This window comes from Pleurodeles waltl, chromosome 7, assembly GCF_031143425.1.
Source record: "Pleurodeles waltl isolate 20211129_DDA chromosome 7, aPleWal1.hap1.20221129, whole genome shotgun sequence".
In the NCBI taxonomy this organism is placed as follows: domain Eukaryota; kingdom Metazoa; phylum Chordata; class Amphibia; order Caudata; family Salamandridae; genus Pleurodeles; species Pleurodeles waltl.
In genome coordinates, this window is record NC_090446.1 from 1,159,631,123 (window position 1) to 1,159,652,193 (window position 21,071).

Sequence of the window (21,071 nt, forward strand, 5' to 3'; positions counted from 1 at the left end):
TGTTAGTGAGCCCCAGTCTTTAACCTTGGAAGAACATTTCCTACCACTACACAGGGATAGGGTGGTTCTCTGTACCAACCCTCAATTTCTCCCTAAAGTTTTCCCCCATTTTCTTCTCAGTCAATCCATAGAGTTAATGTTTTTTTTTTTTCCCACAACCAGAATCCGGGCACAGAGAGGGCTCTACACACATTAGGTCTTAAAAGGGCTGTTATGTTCTGCATTGATAGAACTAAACGTTTTAGGAAAACAGAACAACTATTTGTTGCTTTTTCCCCTTCCACCTAAAGGGAACACAATATCCAAATCAGGCATAGCCAGGTGGATAGTTAAATGAATTCAAATATGTTAGGCCAAAGCCAAAAGAACTACCTCCTAGAGCACACTCTACTTGGAAGAAAGGAGCACCCATGGCTTTCCTTTGAAACATGCCAATAGCTGACCTATGCAAAGAAGCTACATGGTCTGCAACACATATTTTCACTAAACATTGTGTGGATGCTCTAGCACAGTGTTTCCCAACCTTTTGACTCCCGAGGACCCCCACTGAATCACACTACTGGATGCTGGGGACCACCAAGAAATTTGTACGATTTAAATTTCAAACATTAACCCCTTCGCTGTCAGGCCTTTTCCCCCCTCCTGTGCCGGGCCTTGTTTTGCCTATTTGGAATAGTTCTTGCTTAGGCCCTCATAACTTTTTGCCCACATAAGCTACCCACGCCAAATTTGCGTCCTTTTTTTCCAGCATCCTAGGGATTCTTGAGGTACCTAGACTTTGTGGGTTCCCTTGAAGGAGGCCAAGAAATTAGCCAAAATGCAGTGAAAATTTCATTTTCTTTTTTAAATGGGAAAAAGGGGCTGCAGAAGAATGCTTGTGGTTTTTTCCCTGAAAATGGCATCAACAAGGGGTTTGCGGTGCTAAAATCACCAGCTTCCCAGCTTTCAGGAACAGGTAGACTTGAATCCGAAAACCTAATTTTTCAACACAATTTTGGAATTTTACTGGGACATATCCCATTTTTATGATTTTTTTGGGCTTTCAGCCTCCTTCCAGTCAGTGACAGAAATGGGCGTGAAACCAATGCTGGATCCCAGAAACCTAGACAAAATTCTGAATTCAGCAAGGGGTAATTTGTGTAGATACTACAAGGGTTTCCTACAGAAAATAACAACTGAAACGAAAAATTATTGAAATTGAGGTGAAAAAAACAGCAATTTTTCTCTACCTTTTACTCTAACTTTTTCCTGCAATGTCACATATTTTAAAGCAATATACCGTTATGTCTGCTGAACTCTTCAGGCTGCAGGGATATATAGGGCTTGTAGGTTCATCAAGAACCCTAGCTACCCAGAGCCAATAAATTAGCTGCACCCTGCAGTGGGTTTTCATTCTATACCGGGTATACAGCAATTCATTTGCTGAAATATAAAGAGTGAAAAATAGCTATCAAGAAAACCTTTGTATTTCCAAAATGGGCACAAGATAAGGTGTTGAGGAGCAGTGGTTATTTGCACATCTCTGAATTCCGGGGTGCCCATACTAACTTGTGAATTACAGGGCATTTCTCAAATAGACGTCTTTTTTACACACTCTCTTATATTTGGAAGGAAAAAATGTAGAGAAAGACAAGGGGCAATAACACTTGTTCTGCTATTCTATGTTCCCCCAAGTCTCCCGATAAAAGTGATACCTCACTTGTGTGGGTAGGCCTAGCGCCCGCGACAGGAAATGCCCCAAAACACAACGTGGACACATCCCATTTTTTTTACAGAAAACAGAGGTGTTTTTTGCAAAGTGCCTACCTGTAGATTTTGGCCTCTAGCTCAGCAGGTTCCTAGGGAAACCTACAAACCTGTGCATTTTTAAAACTAGAGACCTAGGGGAATCCAAGATGGGGTGACTTGTAGGGCTCTGACCAGGTTCTGTTACCCAGAATCCTTTGCGAACATCAACATTTGGCTAAAAAAACAGTTTCCTCACATTTCGGTGGGCCAGGTGCCTGCAACAGAAAAAGGCCACAAACTTGTAGAGATAATGGGGACAGCAAAGCGAGTTGATAAGCACATATTTTTCTTTTATACATCTTTAGGCTGACTCTGCTTTGGGGATCCACACAAGTGATGTCATTTTACTTGGGAGACTGAGGGGAACGCTGGGGAGTAGAAATTTTTTGCTGGAGCGGCGATCGTACAAACGAAAGTCAGGAAAATATGCTTTTTTAAGCAAATTTTGAGGTTTGTAGAGGAGTCTGGGTAAGAAAATGTTGGGGGTTCCACGCAAGCCACACCTCCCTGGACTCCTTGGGGTGTCTAGTTGAAAAACATGTCTGGGTTTGGTAGGTTGTCGTAGATGAAGGCCGCACCCAGGACCAAAAACATAGGTGCCCCCTCCCCCCCCAAACACAGCTAGTTTTGTAATATATCATTTTGATGTGTCCACATACGTCTGTGATGTGCCAAACACTAAAATTGTAAAAGGAAACACACTTAGGTTATGTGAAAAAGACCCCTCACCCACCAACCAAGATGGTGGCATGCTTCATCATCGATGTCCCACCTGAGACACCTAGCGTGTCACAAATGTTCTGCGACGCCTCATTACAGCGGAGCAGGTTTTGTCATTTTTACCACACATACTGGTTGGATTTGGCACGAGGGTGAGTGATAGTTCAGTAGATCAAATTTTATTAACAAGAGATTTCACAAAAGTTAAATGCAACTGAACCAATGACTCGCAGCTCGTGAGCTGTAAGGCCACGGCAAGGCACCAACCGCTTTACAGTCCATTCACATACCTTTCATACATGACATGCACAAGACCATTCACGGCGCCAGCCAAGGGCCCAGCACATTACAACACTTGCATCGTCAGACAGCGCCAGTCAAGGGACCATCACGTGCATACGCCCACATGCCTGATACAGCAATCACACCAGCTGATGAGTGTGTGCACTGGCTTTTGGCTGGCACCGCCAGCCAAGCGCCACCCCACGCACACCGCCAGCCAAGCGCCACCCCACGCACACCCAAGCGCCACCCCTCGCACGCCGCCATCACTTTTGTTTTTGTTTATAAACAACAAAGAAACCACTAACTAATTATAAAATAAGTACAAAACTACAAACACAAAAGCTCTAACTAAATACATGACAGTACTGCCAACCGTGAAACTGAACATATGAAAATATAAAACAGGCAGTTTACGCTCACGGTATTTCCCAAAAATGTTTCCTCCTAGTGTGGTAACTTCTAAAACAGCCAGGCACGCACAGCCCAGGCTTTGAAGGGCATTCGGGGCAGTACATCCGGCTCTCCCTCCGGATTGCTCTCCGGGCACATACTCTACATTTCTTTGTGGGCAAGTCTTTTTTGGGAGTGGGAGGAATGTGATCTGGAAAGTGGCTATCTTTCAATCTAGCCACTTCCTCCACCACTTCTACTCTAGGAACTCTTGCCCGTTCCACCACAATACGGCTCTCTATCACTGACGCCTGAAGTTTAACAAATGTCACCCTTGACTCAGGTGAACAATCCTTGAACACAATAAAAGCATTAAAAGTTGCCAAATGAAATAAATGTAGGGCCAACTTTTTATACCACACGTAAGACTTATTAAGAGCAGTGTAAGGTTCCAACCTCTGATCTACTCTATCAACACCACCCATGTGCCTATTGTAGTACAAAATGCATGCAGGTTTGCGCACTTCCGCAACCTGACCCCAAACAGTCACGGGGGAAGTACTCTCATCATGGATGGTAGATAGCATGTACACATCCCTCCTGTCTGAAAATTTCAGAGCTAGCAGCTCATTATTCCGCAAGGCACTGCACTGTCCCCTCCCAAGTTTTTTTTTTTTTTTTTTTTTAACAGACAAGCTCCCTTGGATAGCCTTTCCGGTTAGAACGGATTGTGCCACAAGCAACAGTGTCCACTCTAAACAACTCCTTGAACAACTGCACTCCAGTGTAGAAATTATCTACGTACAAATGGTGACCTTTGTTAAACAGTCGTCTACCAAGTTCCCACACAATTTTTTTGCTAACTCCAAAAGTGGCCGGACAACCAGGAGGGTCAATACTGGAACCCCTACCAGTGTAGACACTTATCCTGTACTGCTTTCTGACAGCATATACAATTTAATCCCATACCGTGCCCTCTTACTAGGAATGTACTGCTTAAAAACTAAACACCCCTTGAAAAGGACCAAAGACTCGTCCACACTTATCTCTTTGCCTGGAACATAGACCTCTGAAAAACGATCTACAAAATGATCAAGCACAGGCCTAATCTTAAAAAGACGGTCACAATCAGGGTGATCTCGTGGCAAGGCTAAAGCATTGTCTACAAAATGCAGCATACGAAGAAGAATGATGATCAACCCTATCAAAAAAAGTCAAACCTAAAAACGTTTTCATCTCTTCCAGATATGTAGGAACCCACTGAGTAGCTCTAGACTGAGGCCTAAGTCTGGCAGTGTTGTCCCTCAAATATTGCTCTGCATACAAAGTAGTCTGCTCCACAATCTCTTCCAAAAATACATCGTCCATAAACAAGTGAAAGAAATGGACAGGCAAAAAGTTTTCCGTATTGACTCTACACCCTGGGAGACCAGTAAATGCAGGTAACTGTGGCTGCTCCATGTTTGGGGCAATCCAGGTGTCAGGTCTTCTAATGGGAAACCCTTCAGCCCCAGGCTGCTGCACTCTTGGCACATCAATGTCCTCCTCTAAAACACGCCCTTCATCTGCACTGAGAGTAGCTTCCTCATCAGAAGAATACTCTCGGACAGAAAACTCACTGCCAGAATCTCTCACTTCCTCCTCTGCCTCAGATGCAGTCTGTCTCGTAATCATGGTCTGAAGACGACTCAAAGAGCATGCCAACAACCTGCTGAGCGGTCACTCTGCGGCTAGCCATGATCCTCACTAACAACCAATGGATTGCCAACAACAACTAGCACTAAAATAAGTAATAAACAAAGTGTAGCTTTATCACAAAGAGTTATGTACTAAAAAGCTATACCACTCACTTGCCTGAAAAAGCTACTCACCAGCAACTACTCTGCACAGACACAGCAATCACCAATGATATCCCACTAAAAAGAAAAAAGCAAATTAGACATATGACAACACAAATATTATTGTGCTCAAATCTAAGGACAATTTCACACACAATACTGCATTTAGTACACCACCTACAAACATGTCATTCATGCGTTTCAACAATATTCCTTTGGGCTAAATTGCTTTCACTTACCTAAAACATGCAACTATGCAAACCGCAGGACAACTACAGCCAAAACTGCAAGGATCCACAGCAAAGGAAGCAAAAGCTTTGAACTACAACAAAAAGAAGAAATAAACTGTTATAATCACAATTACAAATACTTCACCAGTTGACAAACACCCCGCCACCAAGAGCTTAGAAATTGTCCCTGGTGCCTAAGTGGTTTCTGCCCCGCTAGGAGGCAGATGGGCCTAAAAAAAAAAATAGGCTGATCTGCCCCCAAGTGAGGCAGAAATGGCCAACAGCTCTGTACCCTGTTTAGGGGGGGCGGCCTTTGCCAAAGGAGGCGAATGGGGGTGCCCCCAGCACAAAAAAAAAAAACAAAGGGAACCAAAAAAATAAAAATCTCTGACATCTTGGTGCCTTCTGCCCCCCCCCACCCCCCTGGGGGCAAAGGGGCCTAAAATAGGCTGATCTGCCTCCAAGGTGGGCAGAAATGGCCATCACTAACGTGCCCCCTGTGGGGGACAACCCTTGACAAAGGTGCCGCGCCCCCCCCCCACTCAAAACACACACACACAGGATCCCTAGTGCCTAAGTGGATTCAGTTGGGCGTAGAAAAAGTTGGACGATCTGGGGGAAGAAATGGCCAACAGCTCTGCCGTATTGGTGGTTTCTGCCCTCCATGGGGGCAGATGGGCCTACAAAAATAGGCCCATCTGCCCCCAAGGAGGGCAGAGATGGCCAATACGAAATTGACCCCCCCTTTGAGGGGGGGCGACCCTTGCCCAAGGGGTGCCCCCAAACACACAAAACACACACACACCACACAATCCTTGGCGCCTAGTGGGTTTAGGCCCCCCCGGGGGCCAGATGGGACAAAAACATGGCCGATCTAGCCCCAGGGGGGGCCGAAACATCTAAAAAGAAAAATATTGCCCCCGGGGTAGCGACCCTTGCCTAAGGGGTCGCTGCCCAAAGACAAAGAAAAGAATTTCCCTGGTGTCTAGTGGTTTTCGCCCGCCCCGGGGGCAGATCAGCAGAAAAATTGGCCGATCTGCCGCCAGGGGGGGCTGAAATAAGTTTTTTTTTTAAATTTGCCCCCAATGGGAGAGACCCTCGCCCAAGGGGTCGCTCCCTAAAAAACATGCCCAACATAATTTCCCTGGTGACTAGTGGTTTTCGCCCATCCGCCCCCCCCCCCCCCTCCCCCCCCTGGGGCAGATCGGCCAAAAAAATGGCTGATCTGCCCCCAGGGTCCGCCGAATAGGTGAAAAACAAAAAATTAGCCCCCAATGGGAGCGACCCTTGCCCAAGGGGTCGCTCCCAAAAAAATACCATATATAATTTCCCTGGTGTCCAGTGGTATTTCGGCCCCCCTGGGGGCAGATCGGCTGAAAAATCGGCCCATCTGCCCCCGGGCGGCCCGAAATAGGATGATGCCCCACAATGGGAGCCACCCTTTCCTAAGGGGTCGCTCCCAAAACGAACAAACATAAGGAAATCCCTGGTGCCTAGTGGGGATTCCTGCTCCACGATCGCGGGCCCTGCCCGCGATCTCATGGAGCAGGAATCCACTGAAAACAGGCACAGGGGGGAAGGAAAAACCCTTTCCCCCGTGTCTGTTTCCCCCCCCTCCAACCCCCACAGAGGGAAGGACTTACCTGAAAGTCCTTTCTCCTCGACGCGCTGGAAGCAAATGGCTTCCAGCGCGTCCCTCGGCAATATTTGATGACGTCTGCGCGCTGTGAGCGCGCTGACGTCATCGGATTGGCGAGGCGGGTCGGGGTGAAAGGGTATGGGATTCCCCTTCCATCCAAGACCGGGAGGTGTGGGTGGGGGGCACAAGGGGGTGAGCGCTAGCGCTCCCCCCGTGTCCCGGGTGCAGGACGAGGTGATCTCGTCCAAGGCACCCGGGAACCGGTGCCTTGGACGAAATCACCTCGTCCAAGGCACCCAACCGGTTAAAACAGTAATTCCCAAAAAATACACAAGCAAGTACACCCCAAACAAGTACTCAAATTAGTAAACATATCCTTATTTTATATTGGAAAAAATTGAGAAAATTTGAAAACTTTTATGGGAAGGTTGGTGCTGCATCTTGCCGACTAACTTTTCAATGTTTGGTTTTATTTAGGAAAGCTGAATCTTCAAGTCACATTCTACATTTCCCAAGTGATTTTTGTTGTTATTTTTTAGATACATAAACTTTTTTATTTAATGTGTGGTGGGCAAAGGAAGTAAAACCATAAAGGCTTCTCATCTCTCCATAGCCTCTCTGTCACATGTATTTAATTTGATTTATAGCACCTCTCATACCAGTGTAGGGTGTCAAAACACTTTACAGGGGACTCCAGTGTGTAGGATTCACCTCATCCATATTGTTAGGCATTTTCTAAAAGCGCTTGGTCTGGAGAAACACAAACTCAGGATTCAGAACATAACACAGTGGCTAGCCGTGACTTTAATAATAGCGTACTCCTATGCAAGCAAACCTTTCTTTTTTTTTTTTTAGCCGTAATGAAAGAATTGGAAAAAATATAATCTAATTTGTTCCGTGTAGTTCTTTGTTGGCCGTTCATAACTGTAGGAAGTTGGCTCTGTATATACTATTTCAAAGTATGAAATAGTGTGCACAGAGTCCAAGGGTTCCCCTTAGAGGTAAGATAGTGGCAAAAAGAGATAATTCTAATGCTCTATTTTGTGGTAGTGTGGTCGAGCAGTAGGCTTATCAAAGGGTAGTGTTAAGCATTTGTTGTACACACAAAGGCAATAAATGAGGAACACACACTCAAAGACTTACTCCAGGCCAATAGGTTTTTATATAGAAAATATATTGTCTTATTTCACTTAGGTATTTTAGGAACTTTGAATAATCACAATAGCATGTACAGTTTTGACAAAAATGGCAATAAGCTATTTTAAAAGTGGACACAGTGCACAAATCAACAGTTCCTGGGGGAGGTAAGTATTTGTTAAGTTCACAGGTAAGTAAAACACTCACAGGGTTCAAAGTTGGGTCCAAAGTAGCCCACCGTTGGGGGTTCAAGGCAACCCCAAAGTTACCACACCAGCATCTCAGAGCCGGTCAGGTGCAGAGTTCAAAGTAGTGTACAAAACACATAGGCTTCAATGGAAACAGGGGTGCCCCGGTTCCAGTCTGCCAGCAGGTAAGTACCAGCGTCCTCGGAGGGCAGACCAGGGGGGTTTTGTAGGGCACCGGGGGAGACACAAGCAGGCACAGAAAGTACACCCTCAGCGGCACAGGGGCAGCCGGGTGCAGAGTGCAAACTGGCGTCGGGTTTCAGATAGGAATCAATGGGGAGACCCAGGGGTCTCTGCAACAATGCAGGCAGGCACAGGGGGGGCTCCTCGGGGTAGACACCACCTGGGCTAGGCAGAGGGTCGCCTGGGGGTAGCTCCTGCACTGCATTTCGGTTCTTTTAGGTCCTGGGGGCTGCGGGTGCAGTGCTGGTTCCTTGTTACAGGCAGTCGCGGTCAGGGGGAGCCTCTGGATTTCCTCTGCAGGCGTCGCTTTGGGGGCTCAACTCGGGCTACTAACGGGCTCGCAGTTGCCGGGGAGTCCTCCCTGTAGTGTTAGTTTTCCGCAGGTCGAACCAGGGGCGTCTGGTGCAGAGTGGAAAGTCTCACGCTTCCGGTGGGAAACATGGGGTCTTTAAAGTTGCTTCTTTGCAGAAAGTTGCAGTTTCTTGAACAGGGCCGCCGTTCTCGGGAGCTTCTTGGTCCTTTAGATGCAGGGCAGTCCTCTGAGGCATCAGAGGCCGCTGGTCCCTGTTGGATGCGTCGCTGTTGCAGTTTTCGTCGCAGTAGGGAGACAGGCCGGTGGGGCTGGGGCCAAATCAGTTGTTGTCTCCGTCTTCACTGCAGGGCTTCTGGTCATCAGTCCTTCTTCTTCTTTAGGTTGCAGGAATCTGATTTCCTGGGTTCTTGGGTGCCCCTAAATAATAAAATTTAGGGGTGTGTTTAGGTCTGGGAGGGCAGTAGCCAATGGCTACTGTCCTTGAGGGTGGCTACACCCTCTTTGTGCCTCCTCCCTGTAGGGAGGGGGTCACATCCCTAATCCTATTGGGGAAATCCTCCAAAATCAAGATGGAGGATTTCTAAAGGCACGGGTCACCTCCGCTCAGGACACCTTAGGGGCTGTCCTGACTGGTGGGTGACTCCTCCTTGTTTTTCTCATTATCTCCCTTGGACTTGCTGCCAGAAGTGGGGGCTGTGTCCAGGGGGCGGGCATCTCCACTAGCTGGAGTGCCCTGGGGCATTGTAACACGAAGCCTGGCCCTTTGAGGCTCACTGCTAGGTGTTACAGTTCCTGCAGTGGGGAGGTGTTAAGCATCTCCACCCAGGGCAGGCTTTGTTTCTGGCCTCAGAGAGCACAAAGGCTCTCACCCCAGGGTGTCAGAAACTCGTGTCTCAGCAGCAGGCTGGCACAGACCAGTCAGTCCTGCACTGAAGGATTGGGTAAAATGCAGGTGGCATCTCTAAGATGCCCTCTCTGTGCATTTTTTAATAAATCCAACACTGGTATCAGTGTGGGTTTATTATTCTGAGAAGTTTGATACCAAACATCCCAGTATTTAGTGAAGCCATTATGGAACTGTGGAGTTCGTTTTTGACAAACTCCCAGACCATATACATATTATGGCCACACTGTACTTAAAATGTCTAAGAATAGACTTAGGCACTGTAGGGGCATATTGCTCATGCAGCTATGCCCTCACCTGTGGTATAGTGCACCCTGCCTTAGGGCTGTAAGGCCTACTAGAGGGGTGACTTACCTATGCCACAGGCAGCATTTTGTGTGCATGGCATCCTGAAGGGGATGCCATGTCGACTTTGCCTTTTCCTCCCCACCAACACACACAATCTGCAATGGCAGTGTGCATGTGTTAGGTGAGGGGTCCCTTAAGGTGGCACAACATATGCTGCAGCCCTTAGGGACCTTCTCTGGTCACAGGGCCCTTAGTACCAGTGGTACCTTTTACAAGGGACTTAATTGTGTGCCAGGGGTGTGGCAATTATGGAAACAATGGTACATTTTAGGTGAAAGAACACTGGTGCTGGCGGCTGGTTAGCAGTGTCCCAGCACACTTCTCAGTCAAGTCAGCATCAGTATCAGGCAAAAGTGGGGGGTAACTGCAACAGGGAGCCAATTCCTTACAATAACTCACTGTGCTAGATTACGATTGTGACTTATGAACTGCACAGTAACAAAAGAATCTCTGTGACAAAAGTGGTGCCTTTGTGCTATGCACATAAAATGTAGTTCTTTGTATGATACACGTACTTTGCATCTGGCATATTAGCCATCTGCACTACCTCCAATGAGCCAAATCAGCCACTAGACAAAATCCCATCTCTCCAGCAGGTACATTAATCGCCAGAGTTATCTTGATACTTTTATTTTTGTCCCAAAGTTTACACTGAACATTGCAGTGCTCTTAAAGCTGCCGCACAATAAACAGATAAAAAAGCACGCTCATGTTTCTGTAGAAGGCCCAGCTGGAGAAATGCCTTCATGCGGTCAAGGCCTGCGGACCCCCTGGGAATGTGTCACAGATCCCTGGGGGTCCGCGGACCACAGGTTGGGAAACGCTGCTCTATCATGCCAACAAGCTAATGTAGGTCAGGCGGTGCTACATACACTTTTCCAGACAACTACAACATTCACAGGTTACCCACCGCTAATGAGGAGAACTTCTTTACGGTCTATGCAAAGCATGTGTATCTACAGCCACACATGCCTTGAACAGAATGTTACTTACCCTGTAAGCACCTGTTTGTGACATGTAGTGCTGTAGATTCACATGTGCCCGCCCTCCTCCCCGAACACCCGTGGCAGTTTTTCTGTACTCTATTTCACATGGACATCTCATTACTTACACTTACTCTACACTCCATCCTCACCTGCCTACGGGAGAACAATCTTATAATGGACTCGATGCCCATATGCAATATCACGGAGAGGAGTCACTCTACCCTGTTACTCAAAAGACTTCTTCAAAGAAAAACATCCTTCACACATCCTGACCCAACACTTGATGACTGGAGTATGCAAAGCATGTGAATCCTACAGCACTACATGTCTCGAACAGATGCCTACATGGCAAGTGACATATTCCTTCTGGTAGATACTCTAACTGCAGATTGCTCTCGTCTCCCTTCTGTGATGTGGATTTTACACACAAAATGTCCCAAGTTAGATTTTGCACACTGGCAGTTTTCAAGGACATGAAAAACAGTGGTGGCAAACTGACGTCAGCACGCATGATTAGCTGCTATATGTGGCAGTGTTTTCACATCCACAGGTAGTGCAGAACCTCTGTGCCGTCTGATGGCGCAGATGAGTTTTCACAAGTTTCCAGATCCACTCTAGAGCCTAAGAGGATTCTCAAGATGAGGAATCTGCGGTTAGATTATCGACCACAAAAAGCATTTGTGAAGGTAAGTATCTTGTTTGTTTTGCCCTTTTCCCATAGATTTGGGCACGAACTGTTTTGATGCACTGGTTAATGAAAAGTTTGTTACTTTATATTGTTTAGAGGAGATGCCTTTGCTGCCCCACTCTATTATGGGTGGGGGGTGGCGATCTTTCTGTGCTATTGTGTGGTGGGTGTGAGCTATCCATACATAAGAACGGAACCCTGTTCTTCTGCATCGTCAGACTGGTAACCTTTCTGGCTCATCATACGTTATGGACCAGCTACTGTGACCCTCTCTTAAATAGAGTAAGGTGATGTTGCTGTCCTTTTATACTGTGCCTCAGTGTTATACCTCCCTTCTTTAGCAACAGCCTTGCTTGCCAAGGTACATGGCTTATGTGACCTTTTCCTCCTCTACTTTGAGAAGTAGAGGAGATTGCAGTTTGTGTGCGGCCGACTGGAACTTTGAACGGTGGCCTTTGTATGGTGGTGCTTAAATGGCAGGAGATCTTGATGTTTGCATTTGTAGAAATTTAATTTCGTTCACTCTGTGTGGTTTTGAAAAGTAAAGCATTTTACCCCACTTCATGGTGAGGGATCATGACAGGGAACGGTCGTAGTGACTTCTTGAAATAGCGCTTTAAGAACTGATTACTTGCACATGAATGTTTGTCCTCCTATGAATCCGAGTCCGTGGATTCAAACAACCTAACATATAAATCTTGCTCAAAGTCTGAAGGAAGCTGCCATTCTGGTTGATTGGGGTTCGGCACCCAAGTGGGTGAGAACGATAAACTTAGCGTTCCGAAATTCATGCATGAGATAAAACGTCTGCACAAGGATCAAAATATGCAACTATTGATGTATTGCGGTATTCCTGCAAGTGTAGCACTAAACAGCCTTTTTTATGTACAGGTTTCACTTCATCTTTTCTCTCCTTTCCTTCGTGCTAGGGGGTCTATGACCAGCCTGGAGTCCAGCCACAGTGGATTCTCGCAGCTTAGCGCCGCCACCACCTCCTCCAGCCACTCTCACTCCAGTTCCATGATATCCAGGTAGTGCCAGCCAAGCCCCCGTTAAACACAAAGCATAGAAACATTGGACATGATGGCCAGTCTGTTATTTCTTCGTCCGCGGAGTACATGGCCGCCCAGCTTCCATTCCAGCTGATGATGTTGTGCCTGTCGTTTGTTTAGTTAGAAGCTTTAAAATTATGTACATGTCATTTTCTCCATGTCTAACCGGAACACTTCTCACTAACGTTTTATCCTTAACAAACAACGTTTGTATCCCCCTTACATGCATTATACGAAAACCTTTCAGAATTATACTAAAAGCTTTTCACAAGATATATTTGTAATATGTTAATATGTGTGTATCTGCAAATATGCTTAAAAAAATATATATATTTATATATATCTCATGAACTGTATCACTAATACTTGATCGTGCTGGTTACAACTGCTGTAGAAAAATAATTATGAACTAATATATTCTTGCATGCCTTCTGGAGTGTTACTTTTTATGTTGATGTGTGGTTAATGGTTAATATTATACGCGTTCTGCTGGACCTTGCCAGTTGTTTTCTTAGTGGTGTCCCTTTCACTCTTCTGTCAAAATCACCACGTTTTCTTTAGGGGGTGTGGTTTGTTGAGGAGAGGAAGCGATCTTCTTTTTTAAAATGAATATGATTGCATTGTCTTCTTTTCTCCACGTCACATGTATTTTTTTTTTTTGGTTCGGTCTTCCCTTTTCCATCTTCCCTTAAACTTTTGTTTTACAATCCCGTGCTCCATTGACTTGTCTGTATCATCTAGGCTTAAGTGTCTAGAAGGCCCTGTGTGTCTGAGTTCACGTTCATTTTAAACCCATCATTTTGGCATGCATATGTTAACTGCATGTTTAGACCTTCTCTAGCCCAGACCAATGTATAAATATATTTTTCTTTTTGTGTGTCTTTTGTTCTTACAGAGAGCCCCTTCACTTATCTGAGCACGGGCTCTCCCTCGCCACGCCCAGTCCTGACCTCAAGGCCTGTCCGGATGGGGTCCTCAGGTTTTCTCAAGCCCCTTCCTTCTGGGGCCATCACTTTTCCACTCTGTACACCCTACGCCCGCCACAGTTCCTTCGGTGGCCACCGTCTTGGCGTGTCTCTTCTGTCCGGGAGGGTGTGGCGACGATGGAGATCGATGCTAATACTACTACGTGACTCGGGACTGCTTCTACTTCCTCTTCCCTGCCTGAATGCCCCACGCGCGAGCTGGATCCGCATCAGGGCCCGAGTTCAGCAGGTGCGAGGGAGCTGGAAGCTTGCAGCAAACTACCCCTTCCCTATTTTACTCTTCAGCAGGCTGCCCCGGGGTCAGCAGTGACTCGGAAAACCTAAATAACTTGTCTCTAGAAACTTGAAACAATTGCAGGCTTTAACTTTTTGATAAAAGCCCCTCCCTATAAAGTATGCAGGAATTAACATTTTCAAGCCAGACCACTTCCAGCAACCACAGACTAAACCTGGAATTCCCGCATATGTTCAAAACTTTATCAACAAGCCAGGAGACCCTCACGGTCTTCGAATCCACTCCACCGGGAACTTTCTGTTATCTTTGATTAAGCTGTTCCAGGCTCATAATAGCAAACTTATACCCGATGAACATTGTTACGAGCGCTTTCCCATCCCCTCTATGGTCTGCCTATACTACTGTCAGGTTCCCAGTGGAATAATTTGATAGCTGCTATGTGTGTTTCCTAGTTTACTTTAAAAAATATTCATCCTGCAAAGCACTTAAGCGTTCATCCAGCTTAGTCTCAGATTTGTGGTATCCTAAATGTGCTGATATTGCTCTTAAATGGGGTGAAACATGGGCTTTCAAAATGAAATAACTCAGCATTATATTCCTTTAAAGCCTGAAAGTGTGTCACAGATCTGTGACTGGGATCATTTGTAGGCATTTTGTAATAAGCAGACATCTGAAGCAGTCCTGTCTCGTATGATGCATGATATTTAACAGTAGGTTTTCCACATGCTGGGTTTCTCTCCTTCAAAACAATGATTTTCTTAATGCATAAGACAAATGTCCTTCTGCACGTCTTCGCTCTATGGCTACCATGCTCGACTACAGAAGTGAAGCTTTTTGGTTTGGTGAGGAGATGTGGTGATTTTAAGTGTTATGAAGGCATTCAACACTGTGGTCGCTGGCCTTGGTGATGCTATTTTGCAATGGAATCTTGTTAGTTACTCCTCATCCTAATTCTGTTTTCCTCTGTTCACAGTTGCTGTGCTCGGCTGTTGTTTATGGGTGTAACTAAACTGGAAATTTCCATGAAAAGTTACCAGCATGTTTTACAAAAACCCGGCAGCAATGTTATTTATGTGCTTTGTCAGTCTTTTTCTTTGGCAAGATATATCACAGATTTGTTTGTTTCCAGTGATATCCATGGACTCAATCTAGCTATATTTTTTGTAGCTCTAGAAGCATTTCCTTCTTCTTCTATAATCACTTGCGGGGTCATCAGCTGGCCGTGCCATTAGCCAGTAGGAATGGTTTGTGATTTAAAGACAAAATTCATTCTTTCTTGTGTCAACATTTTTTTTTTTTAGCTTTCAGTTCTGAGAAGCGTACCTTATCCCGTGATATTAAGTTGACTCACTGGGTTTGGCGCATGATCATGGGAAACAATTTTTCTTTTTTTAAATGTCAGATGGAAGTGTGTAATTCGTTTGTTTGTTGCATGAATGTACGGTGCTAAATAGGTTAATGAGGAAACATGCTTAGCCAGATATTTAGGTTTTAGACCTGTAAAAAGAACTGGTATATTGAAAACTTTATGCAGGATCAGAAAAGAGGATATATAGAGGCTTTGACACAGGAGTGCACAACTTTCTATTGAAAGACCTTTTCCTTGGCAGCTTCTCTCATGAATCTCTTAATGATTTTTAAATGCTCATTGATAGCCTATTTTTTACTCTGTCCAAAAAAACTACTTTCCTTCCCAATAATAAGCATATGGTAGTTTGTTAACCACCTCTGCTGCCCACAGGCTCTTTAAGAATTGGAACGAGAGACCACATTAGATACACTCGCGCTCACCCATTTACAGTACCAATTGCAGCATAATATAATTCATTCAGTCCATTTTAAGCTGTAGTCGTCTCCTCAAGTAGCATTTTTTTTACTGCATATTGAACCCAATATGATCCACATCTGCTTTTAGATAAAGCTTGTGTGGCCAGTCAAATCTGACGAATAACATCATATTAGTTGGTAGGTAGAGGCTTATCCAGGACATCAAGAGAAGAAATACAATTTGGCTTCACTAGTGGGAGTAATTGTCCATGACTCTTATTTCAAAACAATTTTTGGGACCTTCAGCTATCCTGGCAGAGAATCATTTGCCAGTGGCCATGCTTTACATAGACATACAGATAAGCTTGCACCCTGCATAGGATGAAGGATGGACGTTGACAACATTTGCAGTTGACCAACCTCAGGTTTATGCTTTGAATATCAAGTAATTCCCCTTTCTGCAAAGGAAGTTAACATGACATCCTATGTGCCCGGTTTTAATCAGTACACTATATTGAGCCATTGCAAAGCTAGACAGTGCAGATGTTACAATTTGTCCTGCACAGGTAAAAGTTGTCACTTCAAAGCGTACGCTACAGTGCTCTACTGTGTCCTTGTCCACAGCTTAGGCTTCTAGTTGTGATTTTCAAGTAGCCATCATTTCCACAATTGAAAAAACAATAAGATTATCTTGCATGTGTTGGGGGAAGTGATTCTAATACAATGGTGCTGAACTTTTCTCTCTGACGTAGTTTGAACTGTTACTGTTGACTGCTCTGAAGCTTGTTCCAAGTGATGCTTAAGCTTTTGTCACTCTGCCTTAGTAACAGCTACATACATCAATTGTCGGTATAGCTCCTCTGATTTGTTGCTGCTTTTTTTGTCCCAGATTGTACTTGTACCTCTCTTGGGAATGTGTTTCTTCTGCATGCATAGGTCAACGGGGGGGGGGGGAGTTGTGTGCATAAACCTTTAACCTGTCTGTTGTGTTTTCCCTTCTGACGGTGTGTATGATTGAGTGTATTTTCTTCATCCTCTATGTGTGATTTGTATCTCTTTTCGTGTATATATGCCTACCCTAGGCTTCATGTGCCGACCCATTTTTGTTTCATCTTATGGATCTGTTTCACTTGTGCATGATTCTATGTATGATTGTGTGTGTTTGTGGGGCGGATGCATTCGCTGAGGCACATACTTATCCATACAGCACAGCTTTCAGTCATTAGAAGCCATGTGGCTAATTGCAGAACTGCTACGTTCAATATGAGGGCAAAACATATCCTCCCCAGATTCACTCTGACCAAACTGGCTATATATTTCAAGTAGGTTTGGTACCATCCTGTATGTAAATAGATATGCCATAGTTATCAGAGATAACCAAGGATGTTTGCTCACCAAGGATGTTTGCTCGTGTGTTGGTTTAGGTAGGAAATAGCAGATTTATTGTCTGAAAAGACATTAAAGTTGTCTTCTCCCTGTTTCCTAGGTGTGATCTCACCACTCTGGATGTAGGTCTGCATAATAGACCTTTGTATCGGCACCCCTGTGACTGGTGTCCATGCTGTCTACTTATTCACAATGTTCTCTGTGCCATATGATATCCTTTGCATGGTTCTGCACACCATTAGCTAGTCATTCACATGGATAGTCTTTCCTCTGGGTACCGTTTGAGATTCCCTATACTGTGAGACTGCCATTTCAAACTGGATTGTGGTGAACTTCTTCGAGCCAAAGACTTAGCTGCTCATCTCTGAAGAGGCCACCCGATTTTAATTGGCTCATACCTCCTTCTGTCCGCTTACCCGTTTCTTCACTTGTGCATATCTGTTGGGTGCTTCCAGTTCTTTTCTACAGGGCTTGATATATTTTGTTGTGATAATTATAATTTTAAATGCATCACTAGGTTTCAGAATTGAGCACACCCTAATGAGAGCTCCTTCAAAAATGTGAATACGCTGTCCATGACCTATTTCAAACATTGACAGAATGCAAATTGTTAACCAAGCACCTCAGGTTTTAACCTGTTTTTTGGCCATAAAAAGCTCTACAACTGGCAGGACTTCTGGCTGTTCTTGAGGCAATAAAGAGTATGCACGGGCTCTGACCTTAAGGTTGAAGTTAGGGATTGCCCTGCACTCTTAGAACTCTCTGGTTCTTTCTAACGTCAGTTGGTTAAGATAAGTTGCATCTTAGGAAGAAGGATGACTTCCCCTATCGACACCTGCATGTAACCAATAACCAAGAAGAATATGCAACTGCCACTTTGAGAGAGCCTCCATGTTTTTGTTCCAGTTTGGGCTATGCAGGAGCACAGTTGGTAATGTATATAGTGCATATCAGGACATTCTTATGTGGGTAGATTACCTGAAGAGGACAGTATAGTGTATAACCTGGTGGTTGGCCAGATCCGAATGAGTGTTGTTCCCCTCTAACGTGAAAAGTTATATTATACTGGAAAAGCAAAGTAGACTTCCTGTGCCATGGCTTTTCATTTCATCCAGGCAGCAACTTTATTCAGCCTTAGGAGCACCCTGAGAAGTGAAAGCTGCCAGGTGACAAGTCTGCACCCGCATTCCTGTACTGAGGTGGCAATGGTGACTGTTACTTTTATTTTGTCTATTATCCTAAGAAGAATCACCGAATTCACCATCATGGCTTTTAGGAATCATGTCATGCCCTATCCTCTGAATGCACATCTACTAGGTGACATTGACTAATCGTGGCTTTTCAGCTCCTCTGTATGGGTCGCTCGTGCCTTGCAGTTGATATCGAAACGGGGCAACAGCTTTTTTTTCTTTTCTTGATTTGCCGTGTGTGTGGTGACTTAACAGTAGATTTTAATAGCCCTTAAAGGAATCTGCTTTAGGCTGAGCTTTTTTCCTCTGGGCAGCAGTCCTGTTTTCGGGGTGTAGGGACGTGCAGTGACCGAATCGGAACGATATTAAGAGGTAGGCGTATGGAATTACTACTAAGTTCCAGTAAAGTTAGCGCTCTTGGGTACTCATCACTTTGCATTGTTTAGTACTACTTCAATAGGTGGTATGTTTCGCATGAGTAGTGTTATCTTCTGTAGTGCCTCGAATAAATAACTTGACTGTACTTAAATGTGGGGCTTACATTTAGGGAGTAAGACCTATAAAGCTGAGGTTTGTTTCTGTCTGAGATGAGTTTTAAGGAGTGAATCGGGCTATAGACCGATTCCAGAGCGGGACAATCACGGCAGTATATTACTTTACGTGCCAGCATGGAAATGCCAGCCAAATTCATCCCTGCAAGGCTGTCTTTCCGACGACATGACAGAATTCATTTGACATCGTCAAACCTTAAGGGCTTTCGACAGATCACACAGCTCTGTTCTTTTCATTATAAAATAGTTTTGAACACATTGATAGTTGTCCCGTGCATTTGAAACCATGTATCCCTTTAATGAAGCACAGACGGACTCAATGCATGCATCTTAGTATTTGGTGTGAGGTGGGGGGGTGTGAGGTGGGGGGGGGGCGGAGGCACAGCTCCAATACGCTCACAGAAAGTGACGGCCTTACACCATAATCCTCCTGCTGTAAAGGCCTTTTCGGTTGCTATTTATTTATTTTTTGCTTACTTTTTTTAATGTTGCAAAATATTCTTATGCGCATTGCTCGCTCTTTCTGCAAATAGTTTTTAAACTATGGCATATTTTCAGAGATTGGACTCGGTCTTAAAAAGAGTATTGTGAACCATTATCAACCAATCTCTTATATATATATTTTTTTTGTAAACACTTTCATTTGCCTCGTCCTGAGCAATAAGCAACTTCGTAGAGTTTTGAAGCATAGAAAAGCACAAAAATGAATTGGTTTTATATACTGAAAACCTTGCACTCAGCTAAAATGTGATGTATACAGAAATGCCTCAGTGATGCAACTTTTACACCCCAAAAGAGTAACCTGTGCATATGGTGCAAAACGGGACACACTGTGGATGGCATCACCCCTGTTTGGCAAGACTACTGTGATGCTTTTGGAGTACCCCTTCTCCTCCTTCACTGATGTATCTGTATTTCATCCTTTTAATTCTTTGTAACGCTTTTCTTCTGTATTTCACCCATCACATATCAGACTCTGTAAATGTTTTGTAAACCTATTACCTCATTCTTAGTAACAAAATGAAATTTAAGTCTTTAAAAGATTTTTCTATTAACAATAATAAACATTAAACTATTTAAGAACATCAGTGGGCTGTGTTTTTTTTAAAGCAATAATATGTTGCCATGTTTAACTAGAATTTTCCTTCTATTAAATTACAGAAAATGTTTTTAATGCTCTTTAAGTTATTGTCAGAGCTAAAGGAGTTTCAATTAGTCTCTGATTTGAAAAGCACAGCTAATCACCCGTGAGGGTCTCAAGGCGCTGGAGGATCTCAGGGTGCTGGAGTAGGTCACTTCTTGGATCTGCTCAATCGAACAGCTAGGTCTTGAGTCCTTTTTTGAATTGTAGAAGCGATGAGGCAGGCCTGTGGTTCAGGAGTAGATTGTTCCAAGCTTTGGCCGCTTGGTGGGAGAAGGCGCATCCGCCGCTGTTGATTCAGTGGATACAGGTGGTGTCTGCGAGGGTGGCGGATCACAGGTGCCTGATCGGGTGATGGAAGGTAATGTGTTTGTTGGTGTATGCTAGTCCTTTGATGTGCAGGGCTTTGTATGTGTGGGTCAGCATCTTGAACTGACATCTCTTCTGGATCTGGAGCCCAGTGTGTTTTCTTGAGGTGGAGTGTGATATGGGTCTGTCTTGTACCCACATCATACCCCATCACAGGACACTCTGAGCCTTGCTGCAGAGTTTTGTGTTGTCTGTAGTTTCTTCAGGAGGTGTACAGTGATCCCTACATAGAGGATGTTCCCGTAGTCTAGCCTGCTTGTTATGGGCCTGTGTGATGTCCTTCTGGTGTTGGCTGGGAGCCATTTGAATATCCTGCGGACCATGCATAGGGTGAGGAAGCAGACAGATGAGTCTGCATTTATCTGTTTCTTCGAAGAAAGCTTGCAGAGTTTGCGGGCATGGTCAGTTGGGGCAGGGGAGGGCTGGGTTTAGCAGGCCACCATTGTGTCGTTCCTTGGCAATGTGTTGTTCCCGAAGATAAAGACTTCCATCTTGTCTGTGTTCAGCATGAGACGGTTGTCCTTCATCTAGTCGGCAACATTTACCATACATCTGTGGTAGTTTGCTCTGGCGATGGAGGGGTCTTCTGACCGCGTTAGTGCTCTCTGATGATGTTGAGTCCATGCGATCTGACTGTGCTGTCCAGGAGGGGTCAATGTAGGTGCTGAAGAGGGTGGGGCTGAAGGGCGATCCATGG

General features: G+C 44.8%; 1 protein-coding gene across 2 annotated transcripts in view; it reads left to right on the top strand.

The window, feature by feature from the left end:
• SEC14L1 (SEC14 like lipid binding 1) overlaps window positions 1-19,947 on the top strand; it is a 443,723-nt gene extending 423,776 nt beyond the window's left edge. For both annotated transcript variants that reach the window (XM_069200247.1, XM_069200248.1), the window contains 2 exons: window positions 12,627-12,728; window positions 13,645-19,947. In XM_069200247.1, the coding sequence (XP_069056348.1) occupies window positions 12,627-12,728; window positions 13,645-13,882 (340 nt within the window). In that variant the 3' untranslated portion in view covers window positions 13,883-19,947. The remainder of the gene's footprint in view (window positions 1-12,626; window positions 12,729-13,644) is intronic.
• Window positions 19,948-21,071: the final 1,124 nt, after the last annotated feature.